We start from the raw sequence: 20814 nt of genomic DNA, 5'->3' as shown, positions 1-20814 counted from the left end.
TTCCTCTGACACCGCCTGGTATAGAGGTCCTGGATGGCAGGGAGTTCTGCCCCAGTGATCTACTGGGCCGTACGCACTGCTCTCTAGTGCCTTGCGGTTGCATGCCGAGCAGTTGCCATATCAAGTGGTAATGCATCTAGTCAATCTTTTGAGGATCTAAGGGCCCTTGACAAATCTTTTCAGCTTACCGAGAAGGAAGAGGTGTTTTTGTGCCCCCCTCATGACTGTGTTGGTGTGTTTGGACCATGATAGATCCTTAGTGATGTGGACGCTGAGGAACTTCAAGCTTTCGACCCGCTCTACTATAGACCCGTCGATGTGAATGGGGTTGTGTTCGGATCTGTTGGGGCGGTATGCGAATTGGAGTGGGTCCAGGATTTCTGGGATGATGGTGTTGTGAGCCATGACCAGCCTTTCAAAACATTTCATGGCTACAAATGTGAGTGCTATGGGGCAGTAGTCATTTAGATGGGATACCTTGGTGGTTTAGGCACAAGAACTATGGTAGTTTGCTTTAAACATGTAGGTATTACAGACTGGGTCAGAGAGAGGTTGAACATTCCAGTGAAGACACTTGCCTGCTGGTCAGCGCATGCTCTGAGTACACGTCTTGGTAATCAGTCAGGCCCTGTGGCCTTGTGAATGGTTTAAAGGTCTTACTCACATCGGTTACGGTGAGCGTGGTCATAGTCATCCAGAACAGCTTGTGCTCTCACGTATAGTTCAGTATTGCTTGCCTCAAAGTGAACATAGAAGGCATTTATCTCGTCTGGTAGGCTCGCGTCACTGGGCAGCTTTCGGCTGGGTTTCCCTTTCGCAATCCGTGATAGTTTGCAAGCCCTGCCACATCCGACGAGCGTCAGAGCAGGTACTGTAGGATTCATCTTAGTACTGTATTGACGCTTTGCCTGTTTGATGGTTAATTGGAGGGCGTAGCGGGATTTTGTATAAGCGCCCTGCTCCTTGAAAGCGGCAGCTGCAGCCTTTAGCTCAATGCAGATGTTTCCTGTAATCCATGGCTTCTGGTTGGAATATGTACGTATGGTCACTGTTGGGACAACGTCGTCTATGCACTTATTAATGAAGCCGGTGACTGATGTGGTAAAGTTCAATGCCTTTGGATGAATCCCGGGAACATATTCCAGTCTGTGCTAGTGCAACAGTCCTATAGCTTAGCATCCGCTTCATTGGACCAATTCTGTGTTGAGTGCGTCACTGGTACTTCATATTTTGAGTTTTTGCTTGTAAGCAGGAACCGGGAGGATCAAGTTATGGTTTGATTTGCCAAATGGAGGGCGGGGGAGAGCTTTGTTTGTGTGTGAAGTAAAGGTGATCTATAGTTTTTGTCCCTCTATGGTCAACTCCAGTCCTCGGGGGCCAGAGTGATGTCACTTTTCCCCATCCCTAGCAAACACAGCTGATTTTAAACTAATTGTATTAAAAACAGAAGATCGTGGTTAGTTGATTATTGGAGTCAGGTGTGTTAGCCGGTGCTGGGGCAAAATAGTGATACCAATCAGGCCCCGGAGGACTGGTGTTGCGCATCCCTGCTGTAGTTGCACAGGTGACATGCTGGTAGACAGGTGTTTAAAATTGAGCACACAGCCATGCAATCTCCATAGACAAACATTGGCAGTAGAATGGCTATAACTGAAGAGCTTAGTGACTTTTTAACATGGCATCGTCATAGGATGCCACCTTTTCCAACAAGTCAGTTCGTCCTGCTAGAACTTCCCCGGTCAACCGGAAGTGCTGTTATTGTGAAGTTGAAACGTCTAGGAGCAACAACGGCCCAGCTGTGAAGTGGTGGGCCACACAAGCTCACAGAAAGAGACTGCCGAGTGCTGAAGCGCATAGCACGTAAAAATCATCTGTCCTTGGATGCAACACTCAAACCAAGTTCCAAACTTTCTCTGGAAGCAACGTAAGCACAAGAACTGTTCGTCGGGAGCTTCCTGAAATGGGTTTCCATGGACGAGCAGCCACACAAGCCTACAATCGCCATGCCAAGCGTCGGCAGGAGTGGTGTAAAGCTCGCCTCCATTCATTGGACTCAGGAGCAGTGGTTCGGGCTAGTTAGGGTGAAGAGATTGGAAAGCTGTCGCGGTCATCCCCCTCTTCAAAGGGGGTGACACTCTAGACCCAAACTGCTACAGACCTATATCTATCCTACCCTGTCTTTCTAAGGTCTTCGAAAGCCAGGTTAACAAACAGATTACCGACCATTTCGAATCCCACCGTACCTTCTCCGCTATGCAATCTGGTTTCAGATCTGGTCATGGGTGCACCTCAGCCACGCTCAAGGTCCTAAACGACATCATAACCGCCATCGATAAGAGACATTACTGCGCAGCCGTATTCATCGACCTGGCCAAGGCTTTCGACTCTGTCAATCACCACATTCTTATTGGCAGACTCGACAGCCTTCGTTTCTCAAATTATTGCCTCGCCTGGTTTACCAACTACTTCTCTGATAGAGTTCAGTGTGTCAAATCGGAGGGCCTGTTGTCCGGACCTCTGGCAGTCTCTATGGGGGTGCCACAGGGTTCAATCGGAGGGCCGACTCTTCTCTGTATACATCAATGATGTTGCTCTTGCTGCTGGTGATTCTCTGATACACTTCTATGCAGATGACACCATTCTGTATACTTCTGGCCACTCTTTGGACACTGTGTTAACTAACCTCCAGATGAGCTTCAATGCCATACAACTCTCCTTCCGTGGCCTCTAAATGCAGGCTCTTCAACCAATTGCTGCCCGCACCTGCTTGCCCGTCCAGCAATTGGACGACTCTGACTTAGAATACGTGGACAACTACAAATACCTAGGTGTCTGGTTAGACTGTAAACTATCCTTACAGYCTCACATTAAGCATCTCCAATCCAAAATTAAATCTAGAATCGGCTTCCTATACCGCAACAAAGCATCCTTCACTCATGCTGCCAAACATACCCTCGTAAAACTGACCATCCTACCGATCCTCGACTTCAGTGATGTCATCTATAAAATAGCCTCCAACACTCTACTCAACAAACTGGATGCAGTCTATCACAGTGCCATCCGTTTTGTCACCAAAGCCCCATACACTACCCACCATTGCGACCTGTACGCTCTCGTTGGTTGGCCCTCGCTTCATACTCGTCGCCAAACCCACTGGCTACAGGTTATCTACAAGTCTCTGCTAGGTAAAGCCCCGCCTTATCTCAGCTCACTGGTCACCATAGCAGCACCCACTCGTAGCACACGCTCCAGCAGGTATATCTCACTGGTCACCCCCAAAGCCAATTCCTCCTTGGGCCGTCTTTCCTTCCAGTTCTCTGCTGCCAATGACTGGAACGAACTGCAAAAATCTCTGACGCTAGAAATACTTATCTCCCTCACTAGCTTTAAGCACCAGCTGTCAGAGCAGCTCCCAGATTACTGCACCTGTACATAGCCCATCTATAATTTAGCCCAAACAACTACCTCTTCCCCTACTGTATTTATTTTGCTCCTTTGCACCCCATTATTTCTATTTCTACTTTGCACATTCTTCCACTGCAAATCTACCATTCCAGTGTTTTACTTGCTATATTGTATTTACCTCGCCACCATGGCCTTTTTTTGCCTTTACCTACCTTTTTTCACCTCATTTGCTCACATTGTATATAGACTTATTTTTCTACTGTATTATTGACTATGTTTTGTTTATTCCATGTGTAACTCTGTGTTGTTGTATGTGTCGAATTGCTAWGCTTTMTCTTGGCCAGGTCGCAGTTGCAAATGAGAACTTGTTCTCAACTAGCCTACCTGGTTAAATAAAGGTGAAATAAATAAAATAAAGAGAAATCTTAACGCTACAGCATACGGTGGCATTCTAGATGATTCTGTGCCTCCAACTTTGTGGAAATAGGTTGACTTTCGGTTGACTAAGATTTTTTMGGGGGGGTCAGGGTCAGGGACAGCCCTAGTAAATAGTATGGTCTACAGCTTATCATTAGGGATTCTAACTTGGGCGAGCAGAACTTCGAGACTTCCTTAAACTTTAACCTAATAATAGAGATTGCGCACCAGCTGTTAGAGACACCCCACCACCCCTGATCTTAACGGACTCTGACATTCTGTCCTGGCGATGCATTGAAAAAAACAGCTAGATTTGTGTTATCCATGTCCTTGTTCAGTCATGACTCGGAGAAGCAGAATATATTACAGTTCTTAATGTCCCATTGATAGGATAGTCTCGAACGAAGCTCGTCCAGTTTATTTTCCAGCAATTGTGCATTCACCAATATAACAGATGGTAGAGGCGATTCATTATTCATGTCCATAAGCTCTTTTAGGTCATAGGAAACGATGGCGGAAGCATTATGAAGAGATCCAATTATGACGACATCGTCGCCGATGATAAATGTTGTCTGTTCTCTAGGTTCTACCGTAGTGATGGAGAGAGCCCGGCCGAAGCAAGCGCAGAGCCCATATTCACAGTCAACAGCGGTGGTGGAACCAGCAGGACCCGCAGTACAGATCGACCAGGGTGAGGAATCTAGGACCCAGAAGGCGTTGTTGACACCTCTTTCTCTTACCCCTCTCTCTGGCCTGCTCGCCGTGTGCACTGAACTGTGGCAAAATTCGGAAACTTTTCCAGAAGTTTTCCAGAAATCCACAAACTTTAAAACCGGGGAATTTGGGAGAAGGTTCCAGAATTTACAARCCAAAACTGTTATGAGTGTCCATCCAATCATGTCTTACCAATCTTCTCTGTGGTGTATGTCTTCTCCAAGGGCCCCCAGTCGCTCCAGCTGGAGACTTGACAGAGACATGGGTCTCATGAACGCCATTGGCCTCCAGCCCCGACACCCCGCCCCCTCTGTGACCTCACAGGGCACTCAGACGCCCATCGTTCAGCTGCAGAACGCCGAGACGCAGACAGAGAGGGACCTCCCCAGGCCCAGCACCTCCCACGCTGCTGCTTATGGTAGGAAACATAATAATAATAATAATTAGAGCCCGACCGATAAATCTGTTGACTGATATTATAGGCCGATATTAGCCTTTCCCAGAAATACACTACCGCTCAAAAGTTTGGGGTCACTTAGAAATGTTCTTGTTTGTGAAAGAAAAGCGAATTCTTTTATCCATTAAAATAACATAAATTAATCTGAAATACAGCGTAGACTGGAAAGTGTAGCCGTTTCCAGCTACAATAGTCATTTACAACATTAACAATTTCTACACTGTACTCCCGATCAATTTGATGTTATTTTAATGGACAACAAATTTGCTTTTCTAAGTGACCCCAAACTTTTGAACGGCAGTGTATATGTATGTCTTCATTCCACAGATAAAGCGTCAATATTATATACCTAGAATGAACAAATACAGTGCATTCGGAAAGTATTCAGACCCCTTGCCTTTTTCCTAATTTTGTTACGTTACAGCCTTAATCCAAAATGTCATTCCTCATCAATCTACACACAATACTACATAATGACATTGAAAACAGGTTTTTAGAAATCTTTGCAAATGTATTAAAAATAAAATACAAATGCCTTGTTTACTTAAGTATTCAGCCCCTTTTGCTATGAGACTTGAAATTGAGCTCAGGCACATCCTTGATGTTTCTACAACTTGATTGGAGTCCACCTGTGGTAAATTCAATTGTTTTGACATTATTTGGAAAGGCACACACACCTGTCTATATAAGGTCCCACAGTTGACAGTGCATGTCAGACAAAAAACCAAGCCATGAGATCAAAGGAATTGTCTGTAGAGCTCCAAGGCAGGATTGTGTCAAGGCACAGATCTGGGGAAAGGGTACCAAAATGTGTCTGCAGCATTGAAGGTCCCCAAGAACACAGTGGCCTCCATCATTCTTAAATGGAAGAAGTTTGGAACCACCYAGACTCTTCCTAGAGCTGGCTGCCCAGCCAAACTGAGCAATCGGGGGAGAAGGGCCTTGGTCAGGGTGGTGACAAAAAACAGATGGTCACTGACAGAGCTCCAGAGTTGTGGAGATGGTAGAACCTTCCAGAAGGACAACCATCTCTGCAGCACTCCACCAATCAGGCCTTTATGGTAGAGTGGCCAGATGGAAGCAACTCCTCAGTAGAAGGCACATGACAGCCCGCTTAGTTTGCCAAAAGGCACCTAAAGATTATCAGAACATGAGACATGAGTCTCTGGTCTGATGAAACCATGATTGAACCCTTTGACCTGAATGCCAAGCGTCATGTCTGGAGGAAACCTGCCATCTTCCCTACAGTGAAGCATGGTAGTGGCAGCATCATCCTGTGAGGATGTTTTTCAGCGGCAGGGACTGGGAGACCAGTCAGGATCGAGGGAAAGATGTACAGAGAGATCCTTGATGAAAACCTGCTCCAGAGCACTCAGGAGCTCAGACTGGGGCGAAGGTTCACCTTCCAACAGGACAGCGACCTTAAGCACACAGCCAAGACAACGCAGGAGTGGCTTCAGAGCAAATCTCTGTCGCTGGAGAGAGCTGAAAATAGCTGTTCCGCAACATGCCCCATCCAACCTGACAGAACTTGAGGATCTGCAGAGACGAATGGGAGAAAATCCCCAAATACAGGTGTGCCAAGCTTGTCGCGTCATACCCATGAAGACTCGAGACTGTAATTGCTGTCAAAGGTGCTTCAACAAAGTACTGAGTAAAGGGTCTGAATACTTACAGTAGCAGTCAAAAGTTTGGACACACCTACTAATTCAAGAGTTTTTCTTTATTTTTACTATTTTCTACATTGTAGAATAATAGTGAAGACATCAATAATATGAAATAACCCATGTGGAATCCTGTAGTAACCAAAGAAGTGTTAAACAAATCAAAATACATTTTATATTTGAGATTCTTCAAATAGCCACACTTTGCTTTGATGACAGCTTTGCATACTGTTGGCATTCTCTCAACCAGCTTCACGAGGTAGTCACCTGGAATGCATTTCAATTAACAGGTATGCCTTGTTAATTTCTGGAATTTCTTTCCTCAATGCATTTGAACCAATCCGCTGTGACAAGGCAGGGGTGGTATACAGAAGATGGCCCTATTTGATAAAAGACCAAGTCCATATTATGGCAAGAACAGCTCAAATAAGCAAAGGGAAATTACAATCCATCATTACTTTAAGACATGAAGGTCTGTCAATCCGGAAAATTTCAAGAACTTTGAAAGCGCAGTCACAAAAACCATTGAACGCTATAATGAAACTGTCTCTCATGAGGACCGCCACAGGAATGGAAGACCCAGAGTTACCTGTGCTGCAGCGGATAAGTTCATTAGCATTACCAGCCTCAGAGATTGCAACCCAAACAAATGCTTCACAGAGTTCAAGTAACAGACACATCTCAACTCATTCCCCCCTCTAAACATATCGGCAGTTATATCGATAATCTGACTTTCTCCCTAGTCGGTATCGGACCCAAAAATATAATATCGGTCAGGCTCTAATAATAATKATTTGGTGGGTGCCTATATTTGTTCTGTTTCAAGTGTGTATTATACTCATGTATGGAATGTTTGTTTTGCATATCCCATCTCCCTCGGATACACCCAACGGCAACCCTTGAGCAATAAGGTGTAAAGTGCCTTGCTCCAGGGCACATCYATTTTTCACCTTGTCGGCTTACGGATTCAAACTAGTAACCTTTCGGTTACTGGCCCAATGCTCTAACCGCTAGGCTACCTGCCACCGACTTCTCATTGGCTCCCTGTGTGAAAAAGAAACACTGAGATCCAATCAGAACGTTCTCAAAGACACATTGACATTCAATTAAGAGTCYGCAGTAAAAGTATTATTTTGTATTTAACACAGATATTAACCTAATGTCTCATCTAACTTATTGTGCAGTTTAGTGTTGCAGTTTTAGTTTCTTTGAGGAAATGTATCAATGTTTTCTCTCTCACTATCGCAGAAGTCCGTCAAGAGCTCCCGTCCACGAGCCGCGAGGCCAAAGGGAGCCTAGAGCAGCCACAAACCAGCCAGATCGAGGACAGTGCCCTGGGGGACGCCTCGACAGAAGCCGGCACCTCTACCGCTAACACCGGTAATCCTCTCAGTCCCACCTACTACCCTCCCTTTTTATAATGCCATTAAGCAGGGTTGGGGTCAATTCAGAAAGTTAACCCAATTTGAAATGTTACTCATTGAAAAGCATAGAGAATTGGAATTCCAGTGTACTTCCTGAATTGAAATGGAATTGACTCCAACCCTGTCACAGTGCCTCTTATTGTACCTTCTATYTGGTTTTACAGCATGTTTTCCCCTACTATGATCTCCAGGCGGGGTGCAAAGGCCCCCAAAGCGACATCCAGGCCCTCTAGTCTCATTCAATTCAAACCAATAGAAGCATAGGGGTAGGGGAAACAGTTTTTTATATGGCTGTAATGACGGCACATGGTCAGGAAGGGCTGTTTCAACTGTCTGTTTTGCAGAGGAGAGAATCCGTGAAAGATGGAGGTGTTAGGTTCTAATTTCCAGAGTAAAAACTCAACGGACACTTTGAAAGCTCAACCAAGTTTATTCTTCCCAGAGGATCAATACAACCTTTTCACACAAGCACTGATATTTAACCCTTCCTCCTAGGCTGAGTCTCCTCCTACACATCTGAACAAACATTGTGTCTTTACTGCTAGGCAGGACACTAAGTGATACGGGCCGTAAACTTTTATTTCTCCCTTAACGTGACCTGACCTGACCTCGTATCAATGCCTGCCACGTGTGATCGCTTTCCCTACACTCAGTACATTCCAAGCTTAATTGCACACACTATATACCTTCCTCCTACAGATAACCATTAACTTCTGGTGTAGACCCTCTAAACCTAAGCACCCAATATTTCAATAGGATACCTGATAATTAACCCTATCCCAAGTTTAGGAGTTAGTACCCAGAATCCATCACAGGTAACTGCCAAAATAAATGACACGCCAATATAGTGTCTTTATAGGGCGTTGGGCCACCACGAGCCCCCAGAACAGCTTCAGTGCACCTTAGTATAGAGTTTGCCAGTGTCTGGAACTCTATTGGAGGGATGCAACACTGTTCTTCCACAAATTCCATAATTTGGTGTTTTGTTGATGGTGGTGGAAAACCTGCTCAGGTGCCACTCCAGAATCTCCCATTAGTGTTCAATAGGGTTGAGATCTGGTGACTGAGACATACACCCCTTTAATTATGGCTGCAACCCATTAACGGGATGATATGACAACAGCCAGTGAAAGTGCAGGGTGCCAAATTCAAACAACAGAAATCTCATAATTATAATTCCTCAAACTAACATGTATTTTATATCATTTTAAAGGTAATCTTGTTGTTAATCCCACCAAAGTGTCCGATTTCAAATAGGCTTTACAGCGAAAGCACCACAAACGATTGTTTGGTCACCACAAAATCACATACAGTCATTTTTCCAGCCAAAGACAGGAGTCACAAAAAGCAGAAATAGAGATAAAATGAATCACTAACCTTTGATGATCTTCATCAGATGACACTCATAGGACTTCATGTTACACAATACATATATGTTTTGTTCGATAAAGTTCATATTTATATCCAAAGACGTCAGTTTACATTGGCGCCATGTTCAGAAATGCCTCCAAAATATCCGGAGAAATTGCAGAGAGCCACGTCAAATAACATAAATACTCATCATAAACTTTGAAAGATACATGTTTTACATAGAATTAAAGATACACTTGTTCTTAATGCAACCGCTGTGTTAGATTTCAAAAGCTTTACGGCAAAAGCACAATATTCAATAATCTGAGAACAGCGTTCAGCCACAAAGGAAGCCATACAGTTACCCGCCAAATTGTGCAATCAACAAAACTCATAAAAGCATTATAAATCTTCACTTACCTTTGATCTTCATCGGAATGCACTCCCAGGACTCCCACTTCCACAAGAAATTTCCGTTTTGTTCGGTAATGTCCATCATTTATGTCCAAGTAGCTATTTTTGTTAGAGTGTTTGGTAAACAAATCCAAAGTCAGGAAGCGCGTTCACTAAAAGCAGACGAAATGTCAAAAAGTTTCCATAACAGTCAGTAGAAACATGTCAAACGATGTATTGAATCAATCTTTAGAATGTTTTTAACATAAATCTTCAGTAACGTTCCAACCGGAGAATTACATTGACTTCAGATGTGCGATGGAACAGAGCTCTCGTGTGAACGCGCATGGATAGAGCATGGTCAGGTAATGGTAGACCTGACTAATTCTGTGTCCTTCGGCCCACTTCACAGTAGAGGCATCATACAAGGTTCTACAGACTGTTGACATCTAGTGGAAGCCGTAGGAAGTGCAAACTCATCCATATCCCATTGTGTATTCAATAGGGTCTTGGTTGAAATCGACCAACCTCAGAATTCCACTTCCTGTTGGATTTGTTCTCAGGTTTTTGCCTGCCATATGAGTTCTGTTATACTCACAGACATCATTCAAACAGTTTTAGAAATTCAGAGTGTTTTCTATCCAATACGAATAATAATATGCATATATTAGCAACTGGGACTGAGGAGCAGGCAGTTTACTATGGGCACCTCGGTGCACCTTTCATCCAAGCTACTCAATACGGCCCTGCAGCCATAAGAAGTTAAACCCCTATGCTTCTTCAAGACCCCTCTTTCACTGAGATCTGTTCTACGCAAGGTAGCCAAATATAATGTGCAACTGGGATTTTTATACATGACCCTAAGCATGATGGGGTGTTAATTTGATGTAAATGGGGAATAATGTCAATTTTGAGTGTGTCAAAGTTCCTAAACCCCTCCGACTCACTGTTGGGTGGTCTGTCAAAGTGAGCACCTCTCTCACTCGGTGTGTGCGGTACAGCGAGAGCTACGTCACCAGGTTATGCAGCCCCCCCCCCCCCCCACAAACTGAGCGCTAGTCGAACTTTGTGGAATAGTGCAACTCTGAAAATAATAGACTAAATCGGGGAGCCCAATCGATTGTGAGATATGGCATATACAGTGGGGCAAAAAGCATTTAGTCAGCCACCAATTGTGCAAGTTCTCCCACTTCAAATATGAGAGAGCCTGTAAATTTCATCATAGGTACACTTCAACTATGACAGACAAAATGAGGGGAAAAAATCCAGAAATCACATTGTAGGATTTTTAATGAATTTTTTGCAAATTATGGTGGAAAATAAGTATTTGGTCACCTACAAACAACAAGAGTTTCTGGCTCTCACAGACCTGTACTTCTTCTTTAAGAGGCTCTCTGTCTCCACTCTTACCTGTATTAATGGCACCTGTTTGAACTTGTTATCAAACAGTCACACTCCTAACTCAACTATGGCCAAGACCAAAGAGCTGTCAAAGGACACCAGAACAAAATTGTAGACCTGCACCAGGCTGGGAAGACTGAATCTGCAATAGGTAAGCAGCTTGGTTTGAAGAATCAACTGTGGGAGCAATTATTAGGAAATGGAAGACATACAAGACCACTGATAATCTCCCTCGATCTGGCTCCACGCAAGATCTCACCCCGTGGGGTCAAAATGATCACAAGAAGTCCCCGAAACCACACGGGGGGCTAGTGAATGACCTGCAGAGAGCTGGGACCAAAGTAACAAAGCCTACCATCAGTAACACACTACGCCGCCAGGGACTCAAATCCTGCAGTGCCGACGTGTCCCCCTGCTTAAGCCAGTACATGTCCAGGCCCGTCTGAAGTTTTAAGAGAGCATTTGGATGATCCAGAAGAAGATTGGAGAATGCATATGGTCAGATGAAACCAAAATAAACTTTTTGGTAAAAACTCAACTCGTCGTGTTTGGAGGACAAAGAATGCTGAGTTGCATCAAAAGAACACCATACCTACTGTGAAGCATGGGGGTGGAAACATCATGCTTTGGGCTGTTTTCTGCAAAGGGACCAGGACGACTGATCTGTGTAAAGGAAAGAATGAATGGGCCATGTATCGTGAGATTTTGAGTGAAAACCTCCTTCCATCAGCAAGGGCATTGAAGATGAAACGTGGCTGGGTCTTTCAGCATGACAATGATCCAAACACACCGCCCGGGCAACGAAGGAGTGGCTTCGTAAGAAGCATTTCAAGGTCCTGGAGTGGTCTAGCCAGTCTCCAGATCTCAACCCCATAGAAAATCTTTGGAGGGAGTTGAAAGTCCGTGTTGCCCAGCAACAGCCCCAAAACATCACTGCTCTAGAGGAGATCTGCATGGAGGAATGGGCAAAAATACCAGCAACAGTGTGTGAAAACTTGTGAAGACTTACAGAAAACGTTTGACCTCTGTCATTGCCAACAAAGGGTATTAACAAAGTATTGAAAACTTTTGTTATTGACCAAATACTTATTTCCACTTCATTCATTTCCTACATGTTTCGATCTATGTCGATAGTTGAAGTGTACCTATGATGAAAATTACAGGCCTCTCTATCTTTTTAAGTGTGAGAACTTGCACAATTGGTGGCTGACTAAATACTTTTTTGCCCCACTGTATACCTATTTGGTCAAAGACCAAGTCCATATTATGGCAAGAACAACTCAAATAAGCAAAAGGAAACGACAGTCCGTTACTTTAAGACGTGAAGGGCAGTCAATAAGGAAATTTCAAAAACTTTGTTTCTTCAAGTGCAGTCACAAAACCATCAAGCGCTATGATGAAACTGGCTCTCATGAGGACCGCCACAGGAATGGAAGACCAGAGTTACCTCTGCTGCAGAGGATAAGTTTCCATTTAGTTCCAGGCCTCAGAAATTACTGCCCAAATAAATGCTTCACTGAGGTCAAGTAACAGACACATCTCAACATCAACTATTCAGAGGGGACTGTGTGAATCAGACCTTCATGGTCAAATTTCTGCAAAGYAACCACTACTAAAGGACACCATTAAGAAGACACTTGCTTGGMCCAAAAAACACGAGCAATGGACATTAGACTGGTGGAAATTTGTCCTTTGGTCTGATGAGTGCAAATTTGAGATTTTTTTTTTGTCTTTCTGAGATGCGAGTGGGTGAACGGATGATCTCTGCATGTGTATTTCTCACCGTAAAGCATGGAGGAGGAGGTGTTATGTTGTGGGGGTGCTTTGCTGGTGACACTGATTTATTTAGAATTCAAGGCACACTTAACCAGCATGGTTACCACAGCATTCTGCAGCGTTACACCATCCCATCTGGTTTGGGCTTAGTGGGACTATAATTGACCCAATGACCAAACACCTACAGGCTATATAAGGGCTATTTGACCAATAAAGAGAATGATGGAGTGCTGCATCAGATGGCTTGGCCTCCACAATCCCCCAACCTCAACCAAATTGAGATGGTTTGGGATGAGTCMGACCGCAGAGTGAAGGAAAAGCAGCCAACAAGTGCTCAGCATATGTGGGAACTCCTTCAATACTGTTGGAAAAGCATTCCATGTGAAGCTAGTTGAGAGAATGCCAAGAGTTTCATCAAGTCAAAGGYTGGCTACTTTGAAGAATCGCAAATATTAAATATATTTTGATTTAACACCTTTTTTTTTTGGTTACCTCATGATGCCATATGTGTTGTTTCATAGTTGTAACGTCTTCAATATTATTCTAAAATGTATAAAATAGTAAAAATAAAGAAAAACCCTTGAATGAGTAGGCGTTCTAACATTTTTGACCGGTAGTGTATATAGATTAAGAACTTTTGTGAAAGAGCACAGTTTGAAATATATGGCAAACAGAAATCAAATCAGATGGACATCAGAAATAGATGGGAGAGGTMGAGGGTAGGGGAAGGACAGGAGTAAAAACKAACAAAATATAACTATTTWAAAATAGACTGTGTCCATAAAATGTATATAGTATGTATAAACTGGAATTACAAGCCTAYCGTGTTGTTGTTCACTAGTTTTCTCCAATTGGTGGTGGGTTGGAGGGTAATAAAGGAAATGTATTTTTTTTTTTAAATATGTGTGTGTGAAGAGGCGACTCTGGGATGCTGGCCTTTTAGGCAGAGTTCCTCTGTCCAGTGTCTGTGTTCTTTTGCCCATCTTAATCTTTTTTTTTCTTATTGGCCAGTCTGAGATATGGCATTTACTTTGCAACTCTGCCTAGAAGGCAGCATCCCGGAGACGGCTCTTCACTGTTGACGTTGAGACTGGTGTTTTGCGGGTACTATTTAATGAAGCTGGCAGTTGAGGACTTGTGAGGCCGTCTGTTTCTCAAACTAGACACTCTAATGTAGTTGTCCTCTTGCTAGGTTGTGCACCGGGGCCTCCCACTCCTCTTTCTAGTGTGGTTAGAGACAGTTTGCGCTGTTCTGTGAAGGGAGTAGTACACAGCGTTGTACGAGATCTTCAGGTTTCTCGCATGGAATAGCCTTCATTTCTCAGAACAATAATAGACTGACGAGTTTCAGAAGAAAGTGCTTGTTTCTGGCCATTTTGAGCCTTTAATCGAACCCACAAATGCTGATGCTCCAGATACTCAACTAGTCTAAAGGCCAGATTTATTGCTTCTTTAATCAGGACAACAGTTTTCAGCTATGCTAACATAATTGCAAAAGGGTTTTCTAATGAACAATTAGCCTTTTAAAATTATAAACTTGGATTATCTAACACAATGTGCCATTGGAACACCGGAGTGATGGTTGCTGATAATGGGCCTCTGTTTGTACGCCTATGTAGATATTCCATAATCTGCCCTTTCCAGCTACAATAGTCATTTACAACATTAATAATGTATTCACTGTATTTCTGATCAATTTGATGTTATTTTAATGGACAAAAAATTTGCTTTTCTTTTAAAAACAAGGAAATTTCTAAGTGACCCCAAACTTTTGAACAGTAGTGTGTGTGTTTGTGTGTGTGTGTATGATCGAGCAATACACAACATTCACAGAGTAGGGTATTTGATGCAAGAATATTGGATGCAAACATATAAAATACATTTTTCATTTCATAAAATTAGACATTGTCTTGCTCACCCGAGAGAAGGCAATTTGGTCCTGGCTTCCAAATGAAATCCCCTGCATCATTTTGTGAAATTGTCATTAGTCTACCGATTTTGCAAATAATAAATGTAATAATAGCATATTTGATCTACCCCAATAAAAAATTGGAAAGTGCACATAAATCGATAGCCTTGGTACAGGTGTCTATTATATGTGCAACAGAAATGTAGGATATGTTCGCTGGCTACTGTAAGAAAGTTACATTCTAATGAAACATTTGTGAAATAAATTAGCCTTTTAGCCCATATGTGTCATCCTATGAAGTGGACTCACTCTTTCCCTCATTTTAGTAGATCTATTTTTCCATAATGATCTGATCACACCATGTAGAATGATGTCAAATTGCGTTGAAAGTGGGAGGCAGGATTTGGTTGGCTCTTTTCCTCTTTGCTTGGCAGAGATCTCAGAAAAGGTCAAATTGTGAACCGGTGACCCAAATTTATCACATAAAATGTATATGCCATATCTCACAATCGTAGCTCTAGCTCTACCTCGCTCTCCCTGAGTGAGAGAGGTACGCACTTTGACAGACAGTCCAACAGTGAGTCAAAGGGGTTTAGGAACTTTGATGAAATTAAATTTCGGCAGGCATAATTGAATTTCTCCCCTCTTGGAGTCATTTCCTATGGCCCTCGATGGTTTCCATCGTCTCCTCATAACCGCCCTCTTCTACCAACCAGCTGAACTGAACACTGAGGTTTCAAGGAATAACAGCAGACTGACATATTAACTTCCTCCCTGGGGCTAATTAAGTTTTCATTACATTACATCGTTTTTTTTTGGTGACATGCCACACAATCTGCAGCTTGAAAGCATGAATTATCATCGCTCAATCATCTCTCGTTCCCTCCCTCCCTCTGTCCCAGGTGAGGCCCCAGAGTACGCCCCGGGAGAAGACGCCCTGGCGCGGATCCGCCGGCTCATCGCAGAGGGCGGCATGACGGCGGTGGTCCAGCGGGAGCAGAGCACCACCATGGCCTCCATGGGTGGGTTTGGCAACAACATTATCGTCAGCCACCGCATCCACCGCGGCTCCCAGACTGGGGCGGGTGCTGCAGCCAAGCGTCCTAGCAGCAGTGACCCTATTCTGGCCGACCCTGGCTCCTCTACAGCCTCCCCTTCCACCTGCCCCCTCAACTCCCTGTGTCTCAGCCTGGAGCACCCCCCTGCTCCCTCAGAGCCTCACCCAGGCCAGGTGTGGGGTCTGCCCACCCTCTCTCAACCACAACCCCCTGGCCTAGCCTCAGAGGGTGAGGGGGCCAGTCTCTCAGTGGCCATGGACATCGACGACGTGTTTGAAGGAGCCGGCCGAATGGACGATTCTGAGCCAGGCCCCTCTTCCTCCCTGCTCTTCTCCTCCTCTTCTTCCTCTCGCGGCTCTTACCCCTCCGGCACCGGCGGAAATGGCAACAATAACAACAACAACAACAACAACGGCAGTAACAACAGAGATAGTTACCCAGGTGACCCTTACAGCAGGTAGAGTTCTGTGTGACTTGGCCCTTATTGCCCAGGAGAGGGAGAGAATCCCTCAGAGGAGATAGTGGGTGAGTGCTTTGGGTCGACAGACGGTGTATCACGAACCCTAAAGCCGAGTGTACACTACACGATTTTTGGCCCCCGATTTAGCTGTCGCAGACAAGTTTTTGAGATCGGAGACAAAATCACCATGTTGTTGCCTACTCGAACCGTCCAAGACGTCCCAATATTTTCAAACATGTTTGATTTTATTGGCACAATGTGTAATGCTCTTGTAGTGTGAGATGTGATGACACGTTTTGAGAACGGTGATCGGCAATAGGCATTGTGAGCTCGCCAGAGTAGAAGCCAGTGAGATGATGTATCACATCAACCATAATGTGTAGACTCTCGAACAGGAGCGACAACTACTACTAGCTAGCTAGTATGCGTTTGTACTTGCCTTAAAAGCCTAAGTGTCAAATGGTTACTGCTCTGAAGTTCACAAGCAAAATGTATTGGCTAGATATTTCAACTCTATGGCAAGCGTGAATGTCTGACTATAAACTTTGAGGATGCTTTGAGCCACAGCTCGTTCTAGCAACGTTAACAATCTAATCACATCACATTGTTTTCGCCAGACAGCGTGGTATGGAGTATCCTCACGACTAAGTGAAGAATCTTGTCTTGTACCACATCGTTTAGTGTGCGCACCACTACGTTGGCAAGACGGTTGTTTAATGTGAGCGGCTCAGCCATGTTTGGATTTTGAAAGTCGTGTAGTGTACGCCCGGCATAAAGGAACAGTATGGCCCTGTCCTGCTGGTGCGCTTCTCCTCAAAGCCTTATCTCACAAAGAATGGGTGCTCAGACTCTGCAGGGTATCCAGCCCTGAACATAAGGGACATAAGCTCCCCCCCTCCCCATGCTGCACCCATCAGTGGCATTGTGATCCCCCTGCATTGGTGTGCACTTACACTGCACTTAAAATGGACCTTAGTTGTATGATCATTCCATGTCAGAAAGGCTTTTACTTGAATTGTGCCAGCACCGGGGTACCGATGCTGAGATTTTTTTTCAGTCCTTTCTCTTTGCATAGGTGTGACCGWTAGACAAGGTTACTCCATTCAAAGTGCCATGTAAGGGTAATTGTAAACAACAACAAGAAACAGACGGTTTCTCCAGTGTGTGCAGCGTTCTGGTGCCATGTGATTTGATGTGAAATAGCGTGCGTTTGCTAAATTTGGAAGCTTTTTTTTTTCATTTTTTTTGCTGCCAAGTTGTAGGACGTGTATTTGTAATTTGATGATAATGCATAGCGGGAAAATAATCCTATTGTTGTATGAATCATGAGATGCGTGTGGCATAACTAAAGCCATGCCTTTCAAGAGAATCTTCAGCTGCCTGTTTTTTTTTTTATTATATACTGAACAAAAATATAAATGCAACATACAAAAATGTCAAATATTTTACTGAGTTACAGTTCATATAAGGAAATCAGTCAATTGAAATAAATTAGGTCKAAATCTATGGATTTCACATGACTGTGCAGGGGTGCAGCCATGGGTGGGCCTGGGAGGGCATAGGCCCACCCACTTGGCAGCTAGGCCCAGCCAATCAGAATGAGTTTTTCCCCACAAAAAGGCTTTATTACAGAGAGAGATACTCCTCAGTACCCCACCCCCTGAGACGATCCCACAGGGGAAAAAGCTGAATGTGGAGGTCCTGAGCTGGCGTGGTTGCGAGGCCGGTTGGACGTACTGCGAAATTCTCTAAAACAACATTGGCGACAGCTTATGGTAGAGAAATTAACATTAAATTCTCTGGCAACAGGTTTGGTTGACATTCCTGTAGTCAGCGTGCCAATTTGCACACTCCCTCAACTTGAGACATCTGTGGCATTGTGTTGTGTGACAACTGCACATTTTAGTGGACTTTCATTGTCCCCAGCTCAAGGTGCACCTGTGTAATGATCATGCTGTTTAATCAGCTTCTTGATATGCCACATCTGTCAGGTGGATAGATTATCTTGACAAAGGAGAAATGGTCACTTACAGGGATATAAACACATTTGTGTACAACATTTGAGAGCAATATGATATTTGTGCATATGGAACATTTCTGGGATTTAGTTCACCTCATGAAACATGGGACCAACACTTTACATGTTGCGTTTATATTTTTGTTCAGTGTAGATTGACTATGTCAGAGAGGTCGCCTCAAAAGGATTGTTGTCCATATTACCCATCAGGCCCCAAGTGTACAGAGCATCTGATTCAAAGTTAAGAGTCCCCTATGGCTTCAAGTTCAAGCAGGATATGGTGGACGTATACAAAATGGTGGATGTAATGTTAATGTCTAATCGATCATTTCTGACTATTGATCCTGTACTATTCTACTGCATGTTTTCAATAATGCTGCATTGTTTCCGACAAAAAAAGGGAACGCCATCAGTACAAAAGTCTAGCAAAATACAGACAAATCGGCATTGAAGGACAAACAAACTCCCACACCTGTTTGGGGAAGCATGAGCCAGCCATCTTGCCTGGCTTGTCATGCTGAAAGGCAGCACCGTCATTCCTCTCCTGTTGCACTAGAGTGACTGTGTTTGGTGTCGAGGTGTGTATGGTGAGCGGTGAGGTTCGGGTCAGGACTTGTTTACTATCTGGTCCCTGGTCACACACTCCACAAACCCCCACCCCTCCGGCCTAAAAGTGTGATGGAGACCTTCCCCCGGAACCAGACCAGACCTAGAGCCACCTGTCGCCTGCACTTGCCACTGTTGTTCCAGGGACCCTGTGAGAGACGAGTAGTTACCATTTAGGATTCAGTAAAACAAACCTGACTGTTGACTTGAATTACGCACAGTGACCCTCCCCTTCCCACAAAGACTCTGAGGAGGAGAGAGCAGGGGGCTAGCTGGATTGGCTTATCCATAGCTGTCTGTCAATGAGGAGTGTCTTCACTGAGCGTCTTCTCAGTCAAACCCCAGCACCAACACACCCAGCGCTTAAGAAGCATTGAAGAAGAGCTGTTCTGTGTGTCTGGTATGTATGTATGTGTGGGCCAGAAGGCTGGTATATGTAGAATCTCTCTTAGTTACTCTGCCCTAATGGTGTGGTTTGGTACGTCAGGGTCGAGAGCTTTCGATTGTAATCTCAACCTGTCCCCCTGCTGAACCAGTCATTTTTTATTTTGAACTTGAATTCTTGATCACCATTCATTTTTAATGGTTTTGTACTGTAATGTCGTCAGAGGTACATCTGGCCTATTGTGACAGGCAGTGTCCTTAGCATATCATTTCACTAAAGCCCCTTGACCACGTCGGGTGCTTAAAGGCGAGAGAAAGAATTGCCCTTGCACCATTTAACTTTTATTTTTTAAATTACCCATAATGCTTAGCTATTCACATTTTGTATCGCTTTGTAGGGTTCTTATATTGATAGTTTAAYTTGGTGGGATTTGAGTTTCTTGGGGGGAGGGGAGAAGGGGTTAATGAAAATTAGCTGAAAATGCCATATTGAGAGTACAGGACCTAATGAAAGGAGCGAATGGAGAGTGCCCTGTTTTTTCTTTAGCTTTTTTTTTGTTGCTGCGCAGCGAGTCCTGTGTGCGGCTCTAAGCAAGCTGTTTGTTGCATGTATGAAAACTGTCTTACTGATTAGAAGAAAGTCAAATTGCCTGGCAGGTGAAAAATAACTGTAGACCTATCTGAATGCTCCTCCTGGCTTTACTTGATTAGGGAAGATTTAAAAAAGAAAAGAAAAAATACGTTGGCTGTTCATGTGTCTGTTTTGTGTGAAAGAGCGCCGTACCGCATCACTTCTCCCATATGTCCCTCACCCTGAATGATACACATACTGTAGGTCCACAACTACACATTTAACAGTGCAAATCAATGGTATACAAAGGTAAACTGTCTCGCCTAATATTACAAAACAACTATATCAAACGATCAAGTTTGTTCACTTCATTGGCTTTGACTTTTCTGTGATGTAATTAAAGAGATTTGTTGACAAAACATGTAACAGTTCTGTGAAGAGATGGAAATCGTATTATTTCTTAAATGGAAAAACTACAGGTAAGTTCTATAGCTATGACCTGCGGTATTGAATACCTAAAGTAACCAGTGTCATCTATAGGATCATTGTATGCTTTACCCACAGTGAACAAATCCTATTCTTAAAGTGAATCGATAATTCTACATCTCTTCATTTCACATGAATGGGAATATAGATATGAGTCTGTTGGTCACCGATACTGTATCTTAAAGGTAGGGGTGTGGATCAGAAAAACCTGTCAGTATCTGGTGTGACCACCATTTGCCTCAAGCAGCGCGACATCTCCTTCGCATACAGTTGATCAGGCTGTTGATTGTGGCCTGTGGAATGTTGTCCCACTCCCATTCAA

At 43.9% G+C, this 20814-nt stretch overlaps 1 protein-coding gene across 1 annotated transcript in view; it reads left to right on the top strand.

The window, feature by feature from the left end:
- The window catches only part of ambra1b (autophagy/beclin-1 regulator 1b), a 47268-nt gene extending 26841 nt beyond the window's left edge, over nucleotides 1–20427 (top strand). Inside the window, exons 15-18 of the mRNA XM_023984894.2 lie at nucleotides 4406–4513; nucleotides 4761–4954; nucleotides 7906–8037; nucleotides 15813–20427. Coding sequence (XP_023840662.1) covers nucleotides 4406–4513; nucleotides 4761–4954; nucleotides 7906–8037; nucleotides 15813–16429 — 1051 coding nt within the window. The 3' untranslated portion in view covers nucleotides 16430–20427. The remainder of the gene's footprint in view (nucleotides 1–4405; nucleotides 4514–4760; nucleotides 4955–7905; nucleotides 8038–15812) is intronic.
- The last annotated feature ends 387 nt before the right edge of the window (nucleotides 20428–20814 follow it).

This window comes from Salvelinus sp. IW2-2015, linkage group LG4q.1:29 (assembly GCF_002910315.2).
Source record: "Salvelinus sp. IW2-2015 linkage group LG4q.1:29, ASM291031v2, whole genome shotgun sequence".
In the NCBI taxonomy this organism is placed as follows: domain Eukaryota; kingdom Metazoa; phylum Chordata; class Actinopteri; order Salmoniformes; family Salmonidae; genus Salvelinus; species Salvelinus sp. IW2-2015.
Note: the sequence above shows the minus strand (reverse complement) of the source record. Positions and strands in the feature narration are given on the sequence as shown.